General features: G+C 37.7%; 1 protein-coding gene across 7 annotated transcripts in view; it reads right to left on the bottom strand.

The window, feature by feature from the left end:
* The window catches only part of LOC119781587 (nck-associated protein 5-like), a 232,522-nt gene that overhangs the window by 80,784 nt on the left and 131,907 nt on the right, over nucleotides 1–19,831 (bottom strand). For 6 of the 7 annotated variants that reach the window (XM_038282126.1, XM_038282119.1, XM_038282120.1 and 3 more), the window contains one exon: nucleotides 11,827–11,960. In XM_038282126.1, the coding sequence (XP_038138054.1) occupies nucleotides 11,827–11,960 (134 nt within the window). Of the gene's footprint in view, nucleotides 1–4,918; nucleotides 5,237–11,826; nucleotides 11,961–19,831 lie in introns of those variants that run through there. The other variant, XM_038282125.1, reaches the window with a different exon arrangement.

Here is a 19,831-nt window from a genome sequence, read left to right as displayed (position 1 = left end):
CATCATGGGTGTAACTGCAGAGTAGCATAACTAAAGGTCTGTGCCCTTGTGACCCCTGACCCCCAACTAAAAACCTTTAACCTGAACAACGACTGACACATGCAGGTCAGGAGGTAGCAGCATTCAGCATGCTCTGACAACCATATTTCTTCTTAATATAAAAGACAGCATGCCCTGTTAATGTCAAGGGGCTTCAAAGAACGTAAATCAAATCACCTTTTTTTTTATATTAGCTTCCAATCAGGAACACTCCAAACTGACTTTATCAATTTAAGGGGGATTTAAGATACCCAGTGTTTAACCCCTGGCCAACCTCTGGCCACAGGAAGTCTTTAGCAGCAAGGAAGCATCCCGTAAAGTTTTCCATCAGTTTGCATCAGCCATGTGCTTTCCACATGGGAGGAAGATGTAGAGGCACCCCATTGAGAAACCTCAGTCATGGTGACAGCATTAGCCAGAGCTTAAGTGTCTCAAAAGCAGGGTCAAAATGAGGAGCAGAGGACACAAGCATTAGGGGATAAAATATATTTAGGCAATAAAAATATTCTTTTGTATATCTGGTTTGTGGCAATTACATGAACAGACAATATGCAACACATCAACCCAAAAATGTTGTGCTTGTTAACAACAGAAAGAGCATGATGAAACTCAATTCCATTCAGTTTGATGATATCACCTAAAACCCAAACTTTACAGTACCAGTTGAAGACATGCAATAGTTCCTTCATATTTTTCAGAATGTCAAAACCAAATAAAGAAGAGATATGATGCAAAGGTTGGGCGAAGGGTAAGTGAAGGGTAATTGATGGTCAATGAAAAGGGCTTTTCTCTGAATAAATTGGAAGAAAAATCTTTGGCTGTAAATAAATAAGTAAAGCAAAGCTTATCTTCTTATTTAGCTTTATAGAGAATAATAGGCAGATAAAACTACTCGGTCAGAACAGGCTGTCAATTTTAAAGGATGGCCCACTGGTCCCATGATCCCTGAGTCTCTATGCAGGTTGTGCTAATACAGCTTGACTGTAGAGCTACCATTGTGTTAGACCAGTAACCAGGGGAAGTCAACGTTGGTCCTTGAGTGCCACTGTCCTGCAGCTTTTGCATGCATGCATCCCTGCTCCAACACATCTGAAGCAAAAGCCAAGTGAACTCTATGAAATGTTGATAACTTAAGCAGAGGCCTGGCCATTAACTAATTGTTTGTTTTGAGGTGTGTTAAACAAGGGACGTAAATAGGTAGCACCCCTGTTTTAGACTATTTATGTATTCTATTAAAAACATGTTGCAAAACACACATAATATATTTATAACTGTCTGATCATGAAGGGCCAGTGGAAAAACTAGGTAAATGCGTGGTTCCACTTTATGCTGGAACTACTGCAGCTAAGCTATCAAGCTATTAGCCTGTTAGCTAGTTGTTATGAGCCTGTTTTGCCGTCGCTATTAGCCTGTTAGCCAGTTATTATTAGCCTGTTATGCCGTCGCTATTAGCCTGTTAACCAGTTGTTATTAACCTGTTAGAGAGTTGTTATTAGCCTGTTAGAGAGTTGTTATTAGCCTGTTATGCTGTCGCTATTAGCCTGTTTGGAAGACCTTATTATACTGTTAGCCATTTGTAAATGACTGCCGAGCCCAATGGGCCTAATTAGGCCGGGAAGTTGCCAGGGTGGTCCAGTGCCACCTATTTCCACACCCTTGAAATTTCACTGCTAAACTAGAAATTTGTTTGCTAAATACAAATTACGTGCGATTTTTTTGTTTTTGAAAATTAGAGAATTGACTTTAGATTCCTAGATGTTTCAGTTCTTTAAAACAAGTGGAACTCAATTTTTCTTTCCCAAGTAGCTTAAAGAAAATCCTACAATTGGATGAAAGCCATGAAGCTGCTTAAGATCCTAATATTCCTTTTAAAGATGCTTTACTCAATCAGCCATATTCATAAAATCCAACTTAACTAACTAAACATTTATATAAAACATAAGTCTGAAAATAATGTAACTAAAACTTGAAAGGCTTTTTATATGCTTACCTTTGTTTGTCTAACAACACACCAATGTATTAATAACGGAAAGTTTAGAATTTTTGGTAATTTCCCCAATTTTTCAAGTTCTTTGTATCCTTTAACTTTTAGCTTATTCATTTAAAAGTTCGAAGATCGGCCTTTTAGAGATAAAGTGTGATTCTTGCTCTTTTGTCCAAAATTGTGCTTACTGAGTGTCTTCAATTACAAAAATTGGTCACATAAAACATGTTTAGTCTCCTAAACATGTTTTATGTGACCTTCTGTTTCCTTTCCCATAATGTCTGAGCTGGATTCCATTCACGCAAGTATTCCAATCACAATTACCCTTAAATGACAAATCATTCACTTTGAAAAAAACATTTCTTTCAGTTAACCCACTGGTACTGTATTTTCTGTAAGAAGAGTTTTAGTATGTTGATACTGCAGAGCCCAATAACAGCTGCTCTGTATGTTCTAACCCCAGCAGCTGTTAGGGTAGCAAATCTATGCCGCAACCATTAGGTCAGTAATACTTTCTTTTTCACTTTAGGCCACAATCTGTGAGCACCAGTTAGTTATATAAGCTTGATGAAACAGAAATGTTGTCCTGATGTACGACTTCATGGCCTACTTCCACTGTAGCTTGTAATATGACCTTTTAAAGCTGCTTTTCAATAATCAAAACCAGCATGTTTAATCCAAGATGGAAGCTGCAGTTGTGTTTAAGAATTTGTGTCACAAGAGTCAAACACAAAAACCTAGTGCATGATTGCAGTGCTGCTCTAAATTTCAGACTTAGGAAATTATCTTAAAGAAATCTTTAGGTGGAAATATAAATGTGTATAAGATTTAATTTCCTGTCCAAAATCAAGGTAAGAACAGTCTAAAATGGTATAATATGGAGTTTTCCCAAAATAGTCCAGACAACTATGATCTATTCAACAGCCCTCACTTTAATAAGGAAGTGACTTCAAAAGACTGCATCCTGTTAATGGCCCCAGATGTGCAATCTAAAACAGGGCCCTGATTCATACAGGTTAAATCCTCGCAGCTGTCAAGGCAATTTTCAACACAGCAAATTAAACCTCTTTGACAAGCTCTGATTGGACAGTTGGTGATTGATTTTCAAATGCGCTGCAATCCGTCCGGTTGATAATGAGAGAAGCACATGCATGCATACAGTAAACATCTCCCAAACTACAGTCCGCAGACCGTGGAGGGATCAACCTGAGCATGACCATCCAAATAACCCGTCCAGACTTGAAAAGCCCTACCTGTCTGTTTACAACATCTGTGCCTGAGTTCTGCAGGCACTAAGTGTTACACAGAAGGTAAACGGGGTATAAATCTGCAGGCAGCCTCCATCGTCTGCTGCTCTTGTTAGTCTGGCCGTAAGTCTCCCATATCCTGCCGAGGAGAGGGCCCTTCAAGATGGTAATCGTTCAACGTCAAGCGGAGCAGTCTGACTGTAAACGCTCCAGTTTTGACAATGTGTAAGCATCTGTGCTGGCTGTCAACAGCTCTCACCTGAGGCAAAACTAAAAGTCAAAAAGACTTAATTCACAGTTCGTTTTGGGGAAACAAGTTTACCTTAAGGTGTTAAAGAAAGAAAGCTTTAGGCCCTTTCTGAAGGCTCAATTTTTCTATTAAAGACTAGTCAATAAATGAACAATTTAGGCCTAAATTATTAGTTATTTTCATTTCTGAAGAACTGATTATCTTAAGGTTGTCTGTGTCATGTATTCTGGCTGTGGAAAGCTCTAACCTGAGACAAAACAAAAAGAAAACCAAAAGGATTAGATTCACAGTTTGTTTTGGGGAAACTGGTTTACCTTTAGGTCTTGAAGATATGGTAATTTAAGGCCCTTTCTAGAAGTTCCTTCTTTCTGTTCATAATGAAGACCAGTCAACAAATTTAGAATTTAGGCCTAAAGGGTTAGTCATCTTGATTGCTAAAGTTCTCAGTGCGTTCAAGTTTCCGGTGTCGTATGTTCTGGCTGTCAACAGCTCTTTCCTTAGGCAAAACAAAACCTTAAGAGGAATTTATTGACAGTTTGTTTTGGGGAAACGGGTCGACCTTTAGGTCTTGATGAAAATTTCAGGATCTTTCTAAAGGTTTCCTCTTTCTATTTCAAGCAACAGTCAAGAAATGTACAATTTAGCCTTAAAAAATTAGCTATCGTGATTATTGTAATTCTCATTATCTAAGGTTGCCAATGTCACATATTTGACTTCAGGTTTAAACCTGAAGCAAGACAAAAAAATCAAGTGAAATTTATTAGCAATTCCTTTTGGGAAACCAGGTTTACCTTTAGGTCTTAAAGAAAGTTTTAGAACCCTTGGAGAGGTTGCTTCTTTCCATCCCAAGCGAACAACAGTCAAGCAATTTACAATTTAGACCTATTTTGGAACTAGGCCTAAAAGATTTATTACCTTGATTGCTCAAGTTCTAATTACCTTGAAGTCACCTATGTCATTATCCAGCAAATAAAGGACACCTACTATCCCACAAGGTAATGGGAACTCACTGGCCATCCTTTCTGCACCGTCATAAAAGATGAATAGAAACTCACAAAACGTCTTAGTAGGAAAGAACATCATATGTATCAGACTGGCTAATTTCTTAGAATCATTAATCCATCTAATGTTTTAAACTTAGAGTTCTGATTTTGATCTTATTTCCAGTTTTCTTGTCTCTTAAGAGACATTTAAAATCCTAGGAAAGTATTATTGCTTTATCTGTAGAGGCATTTTAAAGAGGTACCTTAAATTGTACTAAAGGAAGGAAAAGGTCAGAAGTAAAGTTCTTACCAGGGTAAGAATGCAAGATACAATAAAATCCAATTAAGGAAGCAGAAAAAAAGGTCAATAAAGACCAAAACAATTAGTTACGTTGATTGTAGAGCTTTTCATTACCTCAAAGCTGCTTCTCTCATCCTTAGGCCAGAACCAGGACCCCTAGAGGCCCACTAGTTCTTGAATACTCATTGGTCATCCTTTATGAGTGTCCAAGTAGATTTAATGCAATTAACCGTCAGAGCAGGAAAGGACATCCAAATGTCCCTTACTCATTAATTCCTTATAGTCTTTAATTCATCCATTGTCTTTATCCAATGAAGGTTGTATTTTTGTCCCCATAGTGTCAGTCTCGGCTGTCCTGTACTGGCTCTTGAATGTCTGAGTTGTGGGACATTCAGGGTGGGCCCAAGCAGGCTGCTGAGTCTGCCACTAATCCATTGGAGTTTAACAACAGCATAGACTTGGGAGCAGTGGGGAAAGCCTTTGGGGGATTGACCAAAGTCAGGAGGGGCTGGGCATGTGACCCACAACAGGATAAAAGCTAAACTGGTTGGGGGAGGGTGTGTGTCTAATGATTTGATGTTGTGAGTGAACACCTACATAAAGCAAAGTGGCTGGAATGTAAATCTGAAAAAAGAAAAGGAGTTACATCTCTAAGATGACACTCCCTGTAGTTTTATCAGATATTTTACTGTGTGGGTTTTGAGGAAATTCTTTTATAAATAAGGATTTGGTTTAACGGATGGGGGGAGAGATGTATGGTTGGATGGAAGAATGGGTATACAGACAAATAGATGTACAATTAGATTGATTGGATAGATCAAAGGATTACTGGATAGAAGGATGAAGAAATAATGGAGGTATGTTTAGATCTGCATCTTTTGTATAAACAATAAGCAATAATGTACATTGGTTAAAGCAATTTAAAAGGAATTTAAAAGGATATTTAGAAACTAAATGCACTGATCTTTTTCTATACTTATCCATACCTGAAAACAATTATATTTCGATTAACCAAAGACTGTTCAAAAGTGTAAAGGAACCCTGTGCAACACTTTGAAGGTCTTCCACCATCCACCATCTGGGCTGTTTCATCATGATTCAAAGCACTACCACCAATTAATTAGCAATAGGCAAATCAATTGCTGCCCGAGGTCAAACAGTTCCTGCTCTGCTTCAGAGATTGGATGTCCATCGGACAAGATTTGCGGGGGCTATTTTAAAAACACATTGATGGAACGAGGTTTCCATTCCATCTAATGCTCAACAAATAACACGCCCAAATCAATCAGAGGATTGTTGATGTTGGCGAGATACAAATAACTGCTGTTTGACGGACATTGCTATAGAAAGCCCTCTGCTGAAATCTTGAGTCATCTCTTCTTTTTCTGTTTTCTTTTCAAGTAGGTGGACTTTGTTGTAATATTTTGAAGGAATAAAAGAAGTAGAAGGCCCTGAAATACACCAGAATTGTATGAGAGGCTTATAATAGCCTCTCATACAAATAATAAGATGCATTTATTTATTTAGGTGTATTTATAAAAATGTGTTTTGGGGTTAAAACAATCACAATCATTTCAAACTTGAACTCAAAATTCTTATTTTTGTCATAATGATTGGGAGTTGTTCCCTCTCAGTGTCTCCACAAGTCACCCAGGACAAGAGATTGCTGCAAATCTAATAACTCATTAGAGTTAGTTAGGTTTTCTAAGGTGAACTATTTGTCATCAAAAAAAATTCTCCAAAAACAGGACTAGAATATACTTTGTAAGTGAATCTTAATCTTTCTGTATGACTTAAAAAACGGTCGATTTGTTCTTATCGGATGGGGGGAGAGATGTATGGTTGCTGGCCTGCCACCAGCAAGCGAGAATGGCTGAATGAATAAATGTAGTATAAAGTGCATTCTGAGCTACATAAGTACAAGCCACTTACCATTTAACTTCCAAATTTATTTAAAGGATGATATGGTGGCTAAAAAAAGTGTGATGGATGTGTTCTATACATTACCAATACTATCAAATTGGTAGAATAAAGTCCCTCAATAGGCCAAATGTCACACTGTTCTGCCAGAGTATTGGGGTTCAGTGAATACAATGTTAAATTGCTGGTATGTCACCACCAAACAACAGTTAATAGCTGACCCAGCTGTTTGGCATAGGAAGGGGGGATTTAAATAAACCTCTCTGTAAACAAATGTATTTTCCTTACAGGCACACTTTAAAAGATGGGTATAAGGTGTGATCCAATTAGCCCCCGGTAGCAAACTTACAGCTGATGCTGATGGATTCTTTTTTTCTGGATGAACAACCTCTTTTATGGGGAAGGTTAAGAACAATACAAAAACATGTTTATTAGCCATAATGTTTTGCTTTTGTTTCATTTTAATAGCTTGGAAAGTTTGGAAACAAACGTCTAGGAACTTTCTGCTCGAAATTGAGTGGTACATTTGGCCAAATACTGAACAGTTCTCGTAGCCGTGTCACATCTTGCTGGCCAATTCCTTCTAGAAGGATTCCAAAAAAAAAATCCTTCTTCTATTCACACAGTCAAACAAACCCCTTTAACGACCGACCTTTCAGACACTTATATTAATATGGGGTATTGCAGTCTAACAAAAGAAGCCAAACGACCCCCATGTCAAAGGGGTGGACCCCTTCGTCTGTTCCAACTTGCATGTTTTCGAAACAAAAACAAGGCTTTGTTGGGCTACTGTATAAAACCTCGAACTCAACACTATTCCTGATATTTTAAATTGAAAAAGCTTCCTGGATGGGAAGCGAAACGTCTTCAAAGTTCGAAAACAAATACAGTGGATTGTTTTTGTTTTTCGGGCTGGTCAGTGGGGTAGTGGGTAGCACTGCTGCTTTGCAGCAAGAAGGTTCTGGGTTCAATTCCTGGGCCAGGGTCAATTCTGCTTAGGTGTGAGTGTGTGTGTGAATGGTTGTTTGTCCTGTTGGTCTCTGTGTTGCCCTCGACGGACTGGCGACCTGTCCAGGGTGTACCCCGCCTCTCGCCCATAGAAAGCTGGAGATAGGTACAAGCACCCCTCGTGACCCCACTCGGGATAAAGTGTGTCAGAAAATGAATGGATGACTGACAACCTTCACCAGCATATTCTAGAAGGATTAGCCATTAGTCGGGTCATATGGCCAGATAGAGGACGTGGTAACCCATTAATGAGAGAATTTTCGGTCAGTTTACTTCTTGAAGTGAATCAAAGAGACTTGAATGATGCCAAATCTTGCTGCAAAAGCGTCAACCCTGCATCTACCTTTTTTTTTAGAACTAAATTCAATAGTAGATAAAAACAAAATATTGCTTAAACAAAGTATAAGGTTCATGGCTGTGTTCCTTAAAGACAATTCGAAAGACGGAAATTAGATCAGTCTTAGTGTGCCCCCCTTTTACACTCTGTTAACAAGTTTCTGAAGACATATCATGGATTTTCTGGTCTAAGAAAAGGCAGAGTCACAATCCAGGTGAAGTAGCCATCCAATGATCAATACCTACCATCAACCTTAGTGACCCAAGCTAAATTCACCAGTCTGCTTGAGCAGGATCCAATCAGAAAGATGCTTCATCCTAGTAGAACCACGGCTTTTCTCTTATCTTCTAAATCCACTCTGCACCAATCCCTCATTTCATGAGTTGGGGTAGTCTGTACGTGTAGAAATATCACTGTATTTTCTTAGCAATAAACCACAGCAAGTCCACAGGAAAAGAGTGGGGAGTTTCCTCTGATATGAAATGATCTAAACCAAGCTGGAGGTTACAGACAGTGGCAGCAAATACGAAAACAAGCTCAGACAGCAGCTCTGTGATGATTTATACACCTGAAAATGAATTGCTTGAACAGCTGGGAACGCCTCATAAAGGAATCAGGTTCTGTTTGGCGTACTCCCCAGAGAACTAACTGAAAATATGATCACTCCCGCCGAAAAACTTCTGCAACAAGACCCTAGAGGATGGCCTCAAAAGCTTAGCAGAATTCATCACAAACTGGTGGGGAATGCCATTCAAATATGTTATACATCTTTGTAATGGCTCCTAAATATTTCATCCCTCTCCCAGGCAGAGGCTCAGCACTCATCAGGGCCATAACTTTGGGACCATTAACATTTACAGGATTTTCCGACCAGCTTAATGAGAAGATAAGCAGTCGATGTGAACCCTTGCATAAGTGGAGTGCTGCATGCCTATCACCTAATTATGGCAACAGGCTCTTGACTGGCCGTCATATTTAAGCGGCGTTGCAGCAGAGAACGGTCCCTTTGAAGGTGGAGGTCAGGAAAGTTTGGAATGAGAGAATTTTTCTGTGCAAACTTCCAGGCTTATAAGGTCAACTTGGTGAAGCGAAACCGGTGAGACGGAGAGCCTCTTCAAGTCCTAAAACGAACATTTAGGGAATCCGTCCAGGTTAGTTATTACACGAAGAAAAAGGGGAACTAATGAAAACATGAAAAAAATCAGGAAATGTATAATATATATGTATTATAACATTCCTCAAACCATAGTTCATCTAATTCCAGAACAATCTATGCGTCAGATTCTGATGGGTTAAATGATGTCTCAATGAGTTTCCCTAAAATAAAAATCTAGAATTCATTAGGAACCCTCAGCGAATCACGTTAAAGTGCTATAACGCCAACATCATAACGCTGCCATCTCAGTGCGAAAGTGGGCTGTGCTGTTCTTAGAAGTGAAAGAAAACTGGAGATGACAGTTCACTGTTGCAAATTTAACTTTATATTAACTTTACAAAATCTTTTAGTCAGTTCTAGTTATTAAAGGCAAATCTAATGATTTTTCTTTGTGTTTTTGGCCAAAATTAGCGACTTCATTTGATAAGCGCTGTCTCACATGCACTTGGAGCAGCCTCGTCCGAAAACCTCCACATGCAGTCAGAGCAAATAGAGCAAAGAGGAGACCTACGTAGGGAACGGATAACGCATCCACAAAGCTGCCGATAATTTCACCCTGCACTGGAAAAAAATCGAAATCTAGATTAGTCCTTTTTATTAGGATAAGTGTATTTGTTTTTGGATTGGGTAGGGAAAAGAGACATTATGCCAACAGAACAAGATAATTTACACTTAAAATAAGAAAACACAATTATATTGTCTTATTTTAAGTGCATTTTATCTAATTATCTTATTTTAAGAGTAAAAAAAAAACTAATTCCATTTGCAAACTAGCTCATTTACTAGGGATGCACGATATTGGGATTTTGGCCGATATCCGATATGCCGATATTTTAAAACTCATGTAGCCGATAACCGATATCGATACCGATGTTAAAGCTGGACAAACATAAGTAGTCACTGAAAATAGCAGTTTTGTTATCCATTTCTGACACTTTGAAAAATGATATACTCAAATATATTTTCATATGCTGATATCAAATTGATTTTTAAAAACGCAGTATCGATCTATTTTACTTTCAAAATCTCGTGAAATTTCATCTTTCTGTTACAAACTCTCGTGATATTTTGCAAATTCTTGTGAGATTTTGTTAGTAAAATAGATCGATACCACGTCAATATATCAACATATAAAAATATGGCAAAATTTCATGAATTTTCGGGGGATTTTGTAGCATAACGATGACATATAGCAATATTTCATTAGTAAAAGAGATTGATATGGTGTTTTTAAATGGCAATATATCAGCATATGAAGATATTGTGATATTTTAATGTATCAATATTTTTTCCCACGTCTTTAGAAGTTTTTAAGTCTGTAAAAAAGACGCTTTTGAGGAAGAAGAAGTAGTAATTTTTTTTTAGACTTTAGAAACTCAGAAGCTGATCAAATATCGGGTTAAATATCGGTGGGGTGGCCGATGTCCGATATTCAGTTTTAAGGCCGATACAGGCCGATGCCGATTGGGGGCCGATTATATTGTGCATCCCTATCATTTACCTACTCAAATGAAGGATAAATACACTTAATTCAAGAAATGTTTACTTATTTCTAGATAGTTTTCCAGTGTGGCTTACAAAGCAGGGTAAGTATATAATGCAGATTTTATTCTTTCTCTGAAAATTTTGCAAAATAATGACATGATCACCAGACAACTTGAATCACTTATTCGCCTCATAATGATTGTTCCTTTGCTCACTGTCGTCTTGATAAAATTTAATTTATAAAGTGTACGCTCAGGAGATGTATGAGAAATTAGACATTTTTTCATAAAGCGAGGCTAAACGTATGTTGCATCTTAACGACATTTATTGTAGTGTTGTGTCATACAGAGGAAACCGTATCTATATGTTATATTTATGTAGAAACAAAGAAAAAAATGTGACTCTGAGAGAAACAATGTGAACTAAATAAGACCAGAAGTGAAATATTTTGAGCACGCTGGAAAAACGACCTAGAAAAATTTCTTAAAATAAGCGTATTTACCCTTAATTTGAGTAGATAAATGAGATAGTTAGTGCCAATGGAAGGAGTATTTTTACTCTTGAAATACGATAATTAGATAATATGCACTCGAAATAAGACAATGCAACTGTGTTTTATTATTTTAAGTGTAAATTGTCTTTTTTTATCCCCTTAATTCTAGAACAAATGCACTTATTTTAAGAACAAAAATGGCTAGATTTCGATTTTTTTCCAGTGTAGTTTTGTTTCAAAGATACAGATTTTTTTTTTTTTTTTTATGAATTGGAGCTTTTAGACACACATAAGAAGAAACCACTTCTCTTTGATGATCCACATCTTTGTCCTTGAATTTGCTACCATCACAGTTTGGCCTTTTATAAGCAAGGAAGAGTCTAAGTCTACACAGCATTTCTTAATTGATTAAAAGTTGCGGAGAACGACGACAGCTTCCAGTTTACAGTAAAAAACAAAACAAAATACAAATGAGTGAAGGAGGCAACTGAGGTCACCTTTTAAAAGCTTTATTCTGCTTTCCAAACTGCCTAATAACGGGCCGCTTTTTACATTTCCTGTGTCTGTTATTTCGGGGATGACGTCAGACGGACCCTGGAAGGTCAGGCTGTTTTGCTTTTTACCTGGAGAACTGCTGCTGCAGTGAAACCATCTGCTCCCGTCCCTGCTCAGACTCCTCCGTCACTTCCCGGAGACGCTTCTCGCTCTCCAGTCGCAGGCGTCGCTCTTCCTCTAGCTCGTGGATCAGTTTTTCTCGCTGCAGAAGAAGCCGGGAAGCATGAGAGGAGAAAGTTAATACCCATCAGGAGTGTTTAACGGTCCTGAAATGGGGAATTTTTCCCGACTTTGTTTTCAAGGGGAGAGGAGGTAACTTCTAATGTCTGTGACCAAAAGCTACGCTAAGGGTCTGTTATTGAAGCGGCCTTTCACGCTTCTTTCAGGTGTGGAAGATAATGAGAGCGGTGACATTTAAGCTGCAGGATTGGCTTTGCCTATGACAGTTTGTTGTTACCCCCAGAATGCCTAGAATGAAGCTTCTCTTTTTTCATTTGCCTCCATGATGGAAAGGTTCACAGAAAATGCCAAATAAAATCACTCCAGGGCCTTGCCATTTCTCCTGCCTTTCAATAACCCCCCCCACCGCCTCCAAGGACGTTTCATTTACTTTCAGAGATGTTGTTGGGAAACTTTGAAAAGAAGAAATCCTGTTTATGAAGAACTGTGAGCTCAGAGACCAAAGGTTGATGTTTTGGGAATGAAGGGATCAGGATGGAAAGGTTCCTTTGGATTTAAACAAAAAGTCTTTCAATGGCAGGTTTGGTCTTTTAATTTCCCTCTTGATCAGTCATCTGTAGGTAGATGGAAGAGAAAACCCTCTGGGTGAAACAATCTTTGACATTTTTTGGGGGTTTAGAATCTAACAAGGTTAGTTCAGGGCATATACTTTTATAGCGCTAATTGTTGCAAGAAAAAGGACATGTTTTATAAATCAAATTTAGAAAAAAATCCTATCCAGAAATGAGATATTGACAAAACTTTTAATCAGAACAAGGTAGCAATTACTAACTTTGCATACACTTTTAATTTTATGTAACTTTATTTTCATATTTAACCTTTTATTCCAATTTCTTAAAGAAAACAAAACAAAAACAAAAATTATGTAATATAATATAAAATTGGTTTCATCATCTAGTTTTGTTATTTTCATGATTTATTTTTCCGAAATTATTATTTATTTTTTTCTTTTTAATAATGTAATTTTATTTGTAAAATATAATTTTTTTCCAGATTTCATTTTTTATTCCATATTCTTCAAAAAAAAAAAACATCAATTTGTTTATATTTAAAGCTTAATCTTTTATTATATTTTAAAAATTGGTTTCATCATTTAGTTTTCTTTTGAAAAAAAATGTTAATTTTCTTTTTTTTATATCACTTTTAAAGTTTTTTTCAAAAAAAATTTTTAAGTTTTATTTTCAGTTTTATTTTTTATTAATTTTAGTCTTCCTTCTCCTCTGGATTGCAATCTTTTTTTAATTCACTCCATCCCAGAGTGAATGACTTTGAACTGCTCTGTAGTCCTGCTGTTTTTCTGGCCTGCGCCGCTGCACTTGGCTATTTCTTTTACAGCTGAAAGTTTATTGACTATCTGTCAAAATCCTGCCAGAATATCACGTTGAATAAAACCACATAAAATCCCAGTAAAAACAACAAATACATTTAATAATAAATAAATAAAGGTGTATTTGTGCCAGATGTGCCACGCTAAAAGACAGCAGCAATTTGTTGCTAATCAAAGGCAAATGATAAGGGATCCTCAGCATAGTGTAAAAGCCAGAAGCGTCAGTTTCCTAGTCTTGAAAACATGTGTTTTTGTTACCACAAAGCCAAAATGGAAAGAGAACAGGTGCTGCTGATCAAATACAGGAAAACTAAAGTGTCTTTTAATGCAATGCCAATATATTTTTTATCATCCAACAGATGTTAGGTAAAAAAAGATACGGCAAGGTGAGGTAATTAAATGAACTTGTTTAATGGTCAACTGTGACCAAATATAAGCAGCTAATTTAACGTACCTGTGTCCCTTTCCTGTTTTTTAGGCATAAAGAGGTGTGTTAACACAAAAGACAGACGATAGCCTTGATCAACCATTTGTTGCTGCCTGTTAAGTCTGACATTCTATTGTTAAAAGAAAAAGATGATTCATTAAAAAGGGTTTTGCTGTACCTATGAGCCTCTACAGCCCAAAATAGTAACAAGTTTACCACCAAAGTGGAGAATTTTGGCGTGTTTTGGTTATTGTCCAGTGCGGTGAAGGGGGAGTGATAACATGGGCTTATTTTTGCAACCAAAAGATAGTGGTACCTTGAAGTTATTCAGTAAAAGATCACTTTTACTGAACAAAAGCTGGAGCTTGGTGAAGAATAGGTCATGTAATCAGTAGATACATTTTTCCTTGAGAACTGAAGTTCTTCTGTAAATGTTTCTAATAGCTACTAATGTACAGTAAGGTTTTTTGCTGTATTTAGAGACAGACCCCACAAGTCTTTAGTGTTTGAGCAGAGAAATGCTTTCAAAACAAAAGCATTATGAGGACACCTAGTGTCCGAAAAGACTATAACAGCATTGGCTGTACAAGGAGAATACTGTACATTTAAGATTGTCCATTCAGCTATATTGAAACAAATATCAAATAGCATAATGCCCAGCAGAGGCATGTGTGTTACAAAACTCACCAATAAGAAGCTGCGTTTCATTATATGTCTACTTGTGTCAAAAAGAGCAGCTCTAACCAGTTAGAGAAAGGGGATATTAAACCCATATCACCTATAAAATCACCTCTGGTTATAAATCCATGGCTCCAACGAGAGATGGATTATTTTTTTTACACAACAGTGAGTTTCGTCTTGTCAGATTTGGGAACTGGGGGGGGTTAACGTGCGCCATAAATCAGGACAAACTGAAGCATAAAGTGGGCCTTCCCCCAGCCAAGAACCAAAGCAATAACTCTCTGGCTCCTTTTGTTAAAAACCCAAGAAATAGGCTTTATTTGTAATAGTAATAAAGTGAAAACATGTTCTTGGTTCAAAATGGGTTTAACAGGAGGTAAAGAAATGTTAAACATGTTTATATTAGACGAGGTATTGTTTGCACAGGAGCTTTACCCACATGAACGCCCGAGGCAGAAACGTCACCAACAACTTCAATTACAAGTGATTAACCATCAACATCTGCAGTAAAACCCTTCTGCTGCCTTTTTGTTGTAAATATCTATTTCATTTCAACAATTTTACAAGCCCTCAGCTCATTAAATCAAAGATTACTATGTCTTTACATTGCCAGTTTTTTGGGGGGGTTCCTGGAGAAATTGTTTGCTGTTGCCTAATTGGAAGCACATTCTGCAAAAGCAGTGGAGAGAAAAAAAAAGCCTGTAAGTGAGGCCTCAGATTCTACACCATGAGGGGATCAGTTTAAAACATGCCTGGCAACTCCCTGTGGGAACATTTATTTTAGTTAATCCAACCACTGAGGAAGATAATCTCTTTCCAATCGGCTGAATAAGGGACGGTGTGGTGCAATTCCCAAGTTTGTCCTCCAGAGGGCAAAACAATCCCGTAATAAAATCTCCCTTTGCTCCAACAATACTGTACACCAGGTGGGAAAAGCAGTAGTAGAGCAGAAATGCCTTTAAAATGGACTAGTAGGGCTACATTTGGTATTTTCTAAGAGATCTGGACTGGAGATGGTTTCCGAGGATTACCCTAGAAAGTATTCCTTTATGAATGCAAACTCATTAATAGTTGTGTACACATTTAGATGTGCGTACATATCTTCGAAGGTGTCTCTTCTGTTAAAATCCATTTAGAAATAAAAAATCATCACTTGAGCCACTGCAACACCAGACTGGGTCAACCTCTCAATCATCGGACATAAAACCCTCAAATGAAACCACCCAAGGGAACTTTGAGCTGCTTGAACAATTGTGGTGTCCAAAATGAAAACAGTTTCACTAAATCAGTCAACCCCTAGCAGACTGAGCTGACCATCAAAATGATAGTGGCAGCATCATCCTGTTGGTCTATAAAAGTCAATGGTATAAGAACAAAGGGGTTAGAGTTCCTTTTCATTGGTAGGGTTCCTCTGATCAACGTGGCCTTTATGCCTAATCTGTACATTTGCATTGGGGTAAAAGATAGACATTTGTCTTAGGAAATTCTAGAAATCTATTGTTAGGCTGATTGGTCTACTCCAATAATATTACTCAAAAAGTGGCATTTTAAAAGAAAATAAATTAATTGAGATGTTTCAGAACTCTTTCTGAACTTGCAAGGCTTATTCTTCTCAACAACTGGAAGATGCTAGACAATTGACACTTTTAACATGGATGTTAATTTAATGGCAACATACACTGAGGGGGTACCTGGAAAATGCTAATTTCTGTCCATTTGGACAACCTAGTATTTCCTGGAGAAAACATGTATACAAGACGACAATAATCATGCTGATGCCTTAAGCTTAAGAACACTAATCTGTCACAGTAGTGTTTGCAATCTTGCTTTGGGCTTCCTACACACAATAAACGATAATAATAATAAATAAGATACAGCTCATTACAGTGCTTGTTGATGCTAAGCTGACTTTGAAGTGTAGTTTGTTGAATTTCTAAAGGACTGGCATCAAAGGCATTCCAGAAGCTCAATGTTAGCATATTTTAAGTCGGCTCTGACTTGTTTTGGGATCATTGTTCCGATCATGCCCAAATCTAAACCATCTCACTCAATCAATCTTGACATCGACATGGAATAAAAGGATTTAGGTGAAAACCATACCCCCAGTCTTAAAATCCCTCAACTTGGTCTGGTTCATTCAACTCTGACTGTGGATGGGACCAAGTTGGAGTTATCTGGCCAAAGTGACAAGAGGGACAATGATAGAAGTAAAGACTGTGCTAATAATCAAGTGCGCCAGTACCAACACCATGGTATGGGCCTGTTTTACTATCCGTGGTACAGCTGCCTTGCAAAAAGAGGCTAAGATACTAAAGATTGAGGACTTCTGGAAAATCCTAACTACCTGGACACATTTGCGGCGCTCTAGCCAAGCAATGATCCCTAACACACATCAAGAAAACAATTTAATCTAAATGCATCCATACAAGCATCTTCCACCAATTGTCTGTCAGGGTCTCGGAGGGCTGGCGCCTATCTCCAGCAGTTTAAAGGCGAAAGGCAGGGTACACCCTGGACAGGTCACAAGTCCATCACAGGGTAACGAAGATACAAACTCACCCTTAAGGACAAATTGAAATCACCAATCAACCTCAGCAGCATCAGTTGTCATGTTTAGAAGCGTTCGAGAGCATCCACCATGGGAGAAGGCAGAAGTGCCCGGAGAAAACCCCAAAAGGACTCGGGAGACCATGCAAACTCTTAGCAGAGATACCATTGGACGGGAACCAAACCCAGGACTTTCCTTCTGTGAGGCAACAGTGCTACAAATTATACCATCAGGAAAATGATTAAAACTCTAAGAGTTTTGTCCAAAAAAACATTGCCACCAATGCGTGAGCCCAATGTAAAGTCAGACATGTAAAAAGGCGTCTTGCCTAAAAACCTCATAGAGTGCAGCCTCTCTGTAGCATAATTGGTCAACATTAGATGGTAATGGCCTTCATTCCAGCTGAATCACTAAAAGACATGAAGCCCCATGATACCCCATACATTCCACCAAGGACTTTAAATTAATTAGAGTCCTCTGCCTCGTCTGCTTGTCCCTGCAATGCCGTCTCCTGTAAAAGGCTGGCTTTATCAAGTTAAGTGCCTGTATGTGCGCTGTGCCATGCAATGTGTACAACCTCGACTCGGTCACCGCTCGCAGAGGACGTTCACTGTAACTGTACATTGTTTGGGGATGCAGTTTGTGGGGAGGCTCAATAATCTCTTCATTACACTGAAACCTCCGCCCTTCCCCTTCTGTCGGAGCTCTTTGCCTAATCAAAGGGCCCGGGAGCAGATCAGGGGCTCGCTGCAAACCAAACATCAGGGACACAACCCAGCGTGCACGTCCCTTGCTCATAAATAAAACATAAACACAAGCTCTGTGTGTAGATGTAAGGAGTGAATTCAGAAGAAGCTGTAATATAAGCAGAATTTGTCCTCCTAAAGGTTGACTATGAATTTAAGATTTTTGTATATGGAATCTGCAAAAACAGCAGAATGGAAGGGTTGGTCCATTTTCTTATTGTTCCTACAGCTAACCCTACAATTCTTTGCCTTTAAACAGATTTTCTAGACATTTTCAGATCAATCAAGAACATGTAATTTCTGTCTGTAGCAATTTCTATTAAAAACAGCACACTGTTTATTCAGAGTTAGCTGCAACATGTAATTTAGAAAGACAAACAGTGAATTTAGAGCAGAACAGGCCCATAGAGTCACTCATTTGCTACCGTACTGAACATTTTAAACTTTTTATTTCTAGAGAACATGACCATAATGTTGATAGCTGTTTCGTCTTTTCCTTTTACTGCTTATTTCTTTCTTATATTGTTAACTTTGTATTTCATTCTTCATTATTTGTTATTTATCTGTTTAGTTGTGAGGTAGTTTGGTTTCTTTTTGGTTTGATAGGTGCTTCATGAATAAATAAATGAATGACAAAGTGCTTTTTAAATATTAACCTTTGTTTCAGGACAGTTTCACTTGGATGAACACTTGTTTTAACCTTCAGGATAAGAATTGTACAAACAATATATGTGTATATATATATATATGCTTGAAAACAATTCTTGTCTAAATATATATTTTTAAATGAAAAATATCTTTGAAAAATATTAAATACAGCAAAATGACTCGTAGATGTCCTTGCTGTTGTGTTTTTATTATAAAAAAGCTTTTGATTTTTTTTTACTTGTTTTTTGCACTTTAAATATTGATGCTGATGCTATACAGTAACTTGAGAAGTTAGTCATGTAGTCACAGCAGGCCTTCCATATATTTAATTAAATGTTGATTCTATTACTTAGCAAGTAGGTTTTTTTCATCCACTCTAAGCACATTTAAAATGAAACACAATTTAAAGTGTCAAACTTAATAGCTTTTAAAATAAATTGAAGTCTGAACAAGGTTTCATACACAGTCAGTAAAAGGGGAAGGGGGAAAAATGCATATATTTTGTGCTTTTTTTGTGTTTTATGTCTCTTTTAATTTGCCATTAAAAAGCACAGATTTTATTCTTTTATCATAACCTCTTCTAATCGGATCATGATAGTTATTTCTAAAGTCTTTTTGTTTTCCATGTTGTTTTGCACATTTGGGTTTCCATATAACGCAGAAATATTGATATATATAACAGTTTTTTTTTTTGTAGAGTTAATGTTATATATTTATAATTTAAGTATTATTGAAAAAAAATGCTTTTTAATTACTTTTGCTTTTTGTTTTGCAGAATGGAGCTTCCGTACTGCACTGTACAAAGACATATGAAGCTTATTTTTACCCTTTTTGATCACATTTAACTGGAAATACAATAAAAAAGCATAAAACTGGCATTTTATTGAAATGTATTTGAGTCTAAAGAGTGTTTTATTCACTAAGAAGTCAGAGCATTGTGTCCCACAGGGCTCCATCATTTCAATTATCATGGAGGATATCTACATAAGAGGGCAACACTTCTGCCTTAGACAGCCTCCGGGGCTGTAGAAAATAATACAAATAATACATGCACCCCAGGAATATGCTAAACCATAGGAGTGGCCCTTCTATCATTCCCGAGGCGAAACCCCCCCACCCTACACCCATGAACTCTGAGCCTTTCCTAGGAAAACCAGTAGATAGAAGGGTGAAAAAAAGGGCCGCTGCTGAGCTGCGATTTGGGTCCGGCTGTCAATGTTTGACACCCTGGTGAATAAACGGAGCGTCGAGAGCAGTGGGACCCTATCACGCCACTGGCCCCTGCCCGTGTCTGATAAGGCCAATCTACAGAGACAACACCTGAGACCCCCAAACCTCCACGCTGTCACACGTCCTCGCAAACAGCTGTCAGAAACAATCCCAAAGCGTTGCAGCTCTATGAGGACAGGAGCCTTTCTCAGTGTCCTCTAAAGCCCTTAAAACGCTTCTTTATCTG

Source organism: Cyprinodon tularosa, unplaced genomic scaffold (genome assembly GCF_016077235.1).
Source record: "Cyprinodon tularosa strain WSP-4 unplaced genomic scaffold, ASM1607723v1 ctg18, whole genome shotgun sequence".
Classification (NCBI taxonomy): domain Eukaryota; kingdom Metazoa; phylum Chordata; class Actinopteri; order Cyprinodontiformes; family Cyprinodontidae; genus Cyprinodon; species Cyprinodon tularosa.
The sequence above is the reverse complement of the archived record's forward strand: the minus strand, read 5'-3'. Positions and strand labels throughout refer to the sequence as shown.